At 68.4% G+C, this 525-nt stretch overlaps 1 protein-coding gene across 1 annotated transcript in view; it reads left to right on the forward strand.

The window, feature by feature from the left end:
- MOV10 (Mov10 RISC complex RNA helicase) overlaps nucleotides 1-525 on the forward strand; it is a 7,170-nt gene that overhangs the window by 1,737 nt on the left and 4,908 nt on the right. The window contains 2 exon segments of the mRNA XM_009888468.1: nucleotides 9-216; nucleotides 458-524. Of these exon segments, the coding sequence (XP_009886770.1) occupies nucleotides 9-216; nucleotides 458-524 (275 nt within the window).

The raw sequence follows: 525 nt of genomic DNA on the forward strand, positions 1-525 counted from the left end.
GCGCTGACCCGCCTGCAACGGGTGCTTCCGCGCTGTGGTGGTCTTCGAGTTCACCAAGGAGCCGGAGGGGCCCTTCAGCATCGGGCGGTACGTCACTGCCGTCGCCGAGAGCCAGTTGGCCAAGGACCTGGGGCCCTCGGCGCCTTTCCAGCCTTACCAGGCCAGCCTCCAGCGCCCTGTCACCGTCGTCACGGAGGACGGCATTCCCCCTGACAGGTACGTGGCGGAGTCAGTGCCTGCCCTCCTGCGCGGAGGGCCCCGGCCTGTTCTCTGCCTGGGGCAAAGCTCAGCTCCTTGGGACCCGGCTGTCCGGCACCGCGGGACAGTGCTTCATCCTGGTGCAGTGGCTGGTGACGGCAGGGTTGGGGACACGCTGCTCGCCGGGGCCGCGGGTGGTTGCAGCCTGCGGGGAGCCCAGCCCTGTGGTCCCTGTGGCACCACCGTCCCCTCTGCGCAGCTCCCTGAAAAATGAACTGGAGAAGGAGATCCCCCTGGGCGCCTACCACTACCCAAAGAGCCTCAAGG

This window comes from Charadrius vociferus, unplaced genomic scaffold, assembly GCF_000708025.1.
Source record: "Charadrius vociferus isolate BGI_N301 unplaced genomic scaffold, ASM70802v2 scaffold1077, whole genome shotgun sequence".
In the NCBI taxonomy this organism is placed as follows: domain Eukaryota; kingdom Metazoa; phylum Chordata; class Aves; order Charadriiformes; family Charadriidae; genus Charadrius; species Charadrius vociferus.